The sequence below is a fragment of the Lepidothrix coronata genome, unplaced genomic scaffold (assembly GCF_001604755.1).
Source record: "Lepidothrix coronata isolate B3197 unplaced genomic scaffold, Lepidothrix_coronata-1.0 Scaffold357, whole genome shotgun sequence".
Classification (NCBI taxonomy): Eukaryota; Metazoa; Chordata; class Aves; order Passeriformes; family Pipridae; genus Lepidothrix; species Lepidothrix coronata.
The window spans coordinates 110,287-112,672 of NW_016690537.1; the positions used below are offsets into that span (position 1 = coordinate 110,287).

Below are 2,386 nucleotides of genomic sequence, written 5' to 3' on the forward strand. Positions count from 1 at the left end.
TCCAGCTGTGCCCCCGCCCCATCCAGCTGTGCCCCACCCATCCAGCTGTGCCCCCGCCCCATCCAGCTGTGCCCCACCCATCCAGCTGTGCCCCCGCCCCATCCAGCTGTGCCCCATCCAGCTGTGAGTCACCTCGTTGTGCCCCAGCCAGCTGTGCCCCTGCCAAACCCAGATGTGCCCCACCCAGCTCTTTCTACCCCATCCAGCTGTGCCCCTGCCCCGTGCCGTGGTGCCCATCCCCACCCACCCATGGGTGCAGCTGTGGGTTGGGGTCCCGGGGGGTTCCCTCAGCACGTGGAACCACAAAATGAGACGGAACAGGAAACACAAGGGAAGGACCGATCATGTTTTTATTAATATATAAGGTACAAATACAGTATGTGTTTATTTTTTATTACGTTAAGAGTATGTAATATTTTACATCATGCACCAAATCGGTAATAATTCCGTAATTTTAGATTGTATGCAGAACATACAATTATCATATGTTTTGTATTACGTACAGTACATGTTATATAGAAAACGGATCTTAACATAAAATCACATGATGTGATAACATAATTTGATAATGTAATGGAATTAGGCTAGAACAGAACACCGTTAGATCCCTTTCTGTCTGCCACAAATCACAACAAAATTACCACTAGGAAAGCAATAATACATATATTACAAGAATAAAGCAAATATATGTATATTACTTGTCCGTGCATAATTCCAGCAGTGACATAAATATACATGACACTGATAAAAACAGGCAATAATAGTACCTTTTATATTGGATGCAAAAATAGATAATGTTTACATTTTTATGATACACCACATTTCACATTAATGTGAAATTATATAGTATGATATGATACAATACCATATGGTATTATGTAATGTGATGTAATACATGAATGTATATAATGGATTTATAATTGAATAAAGAAATATTATCTAGTTTGGGTAGATAATGACTTTGGTTTTTGAGCCCTCCTTCACTGCCAGGGGTTCAGCTCCAGAGCTGTGGATCCCACCGGGCACAAGGATTGGTGCCTTTGTTTCCATGAACTTATTAAAACGACTATAAATCACTATTCCCATAAATGACTTTGGTATTAGTGACCATTGTTGCCTTCTGCCACCGTAGTATAAAACACTACCAGCATTGGCAATCACTAACAATAATATCAGTGCTACTAACAAAGGTCAGAAGTAGGAGTAAAAATTACAGATTATTAGTTTATTTGTGGATTACTGCTACTAATACTCACAGGGTATTATTAACGGTGGTAATTAATATAGTGATATTAGTGGTAATAACACAGACTAATAATAAGAATACAGACTAACTAGTAGTAAGAGTGCAGATTACCATTAGTAATCTTAATGTAATAACATCAGTAGTAATTAAAATAGTAATACTGGTGGTAATACAAACTAACAGTAATACATTGTGAGTAATAAGACTATGGTAATATTACAACACAAATTGTTATTAGCAATACATATTGATATTAATAAATTGCAAACAGATGATAATTATACATATTGTTGTGCTAATACAGCGTTGTATTAATATCAGTGGTAGTTAGTATTGTGATGCTCGTGGCAACAACACATACTAGTAGTAACAATATAAGATCAATAGTAAAAATACAGGTTATTAATTATAAAACATGACTATTAATAATCTGTAATTTTTTACAGCAGATACCTATAAATATACTATTAAAAATTACTATTAAAAATACTATTTACTTGTGTTGAGTAAACAGAGGGCAGTAGAAGCTGCTATGAGCTACTATGACCTTACTACCAGCAAATCAAACAGATGCTGACTGTCATTAGCTATTCCAAATTACGACTAATGAAGCAACAAGAGTGCTAATGATTAATTGTATTATGGAGACATCAAATCCTACATTTTGATGTTGAGGTGCCACCACTGTCATGAGGTGCCACCAGTTCAAGGCCAGCTCGGAGCCACCTGGGCTAGTGGAAGGTGTCCCTGCCATGGCAGGGGGTGGCACTGGGTGGTCACTGAGGTCCTTTCCCACCCAAACCATTCCAGGGCTCTATGACTCCATGCTGTCCCTCTCCCCCCATCCCAGCCCACGGAACCGGCCCCTCTGTGACATCAGCCCCGGCCCGGGGGCACCGGCAGGGCCGTGGGGGCTGTGCTGGAGGTGACCCCCCGCTCCTGGCACTGCCACCCATGGCTTGGCTGTGGCTCCTGGTCCTGCTGGCCCTGGCTGGGCCCGTGGGTGGCACCTGGGACACCTGCGGGTCAGTGGCCCTGGGATGTGGGAGGGAGCTCGGGAACACTGGGGGGGTTCCCAGCAGAACGGGGGCACAGACGTGCCCTCGGGGGTCCCTGGCCCTGCTGCCCCTCAGCGCAGTG

The 2,386-nt window shown here is 42.7% G+C and overlaps 1 protein-coding gene across 2 annotated transcripts in view; it reads left to right on the forward strand.

Moving 5' to 3' along the window:
• Window positions 1-2,138: 2,138 nt before the first annotated feature.
• The window catches only part of LOC108509374 (acrosin-like), a 3,173-nt gene continuing 2,925 nt past the window's right edge, over window positions 2,139-2,386 (forward strand). For both annotated transcript variants that reach the window (XM_017838775.1, XM_017838776.1), the window contains exon 1: window positions 2,139-2,271. In XM_017838775.1, the coding sequence (XP_017694264.1) occupies window positions 2,201-2,271 (71 nt within the window). In that variant the 5' untranslated portion in view covers window positions 2,139-2,200. The remainder of the gene's footprint in view (window positions 2,272-2,386) is intronic.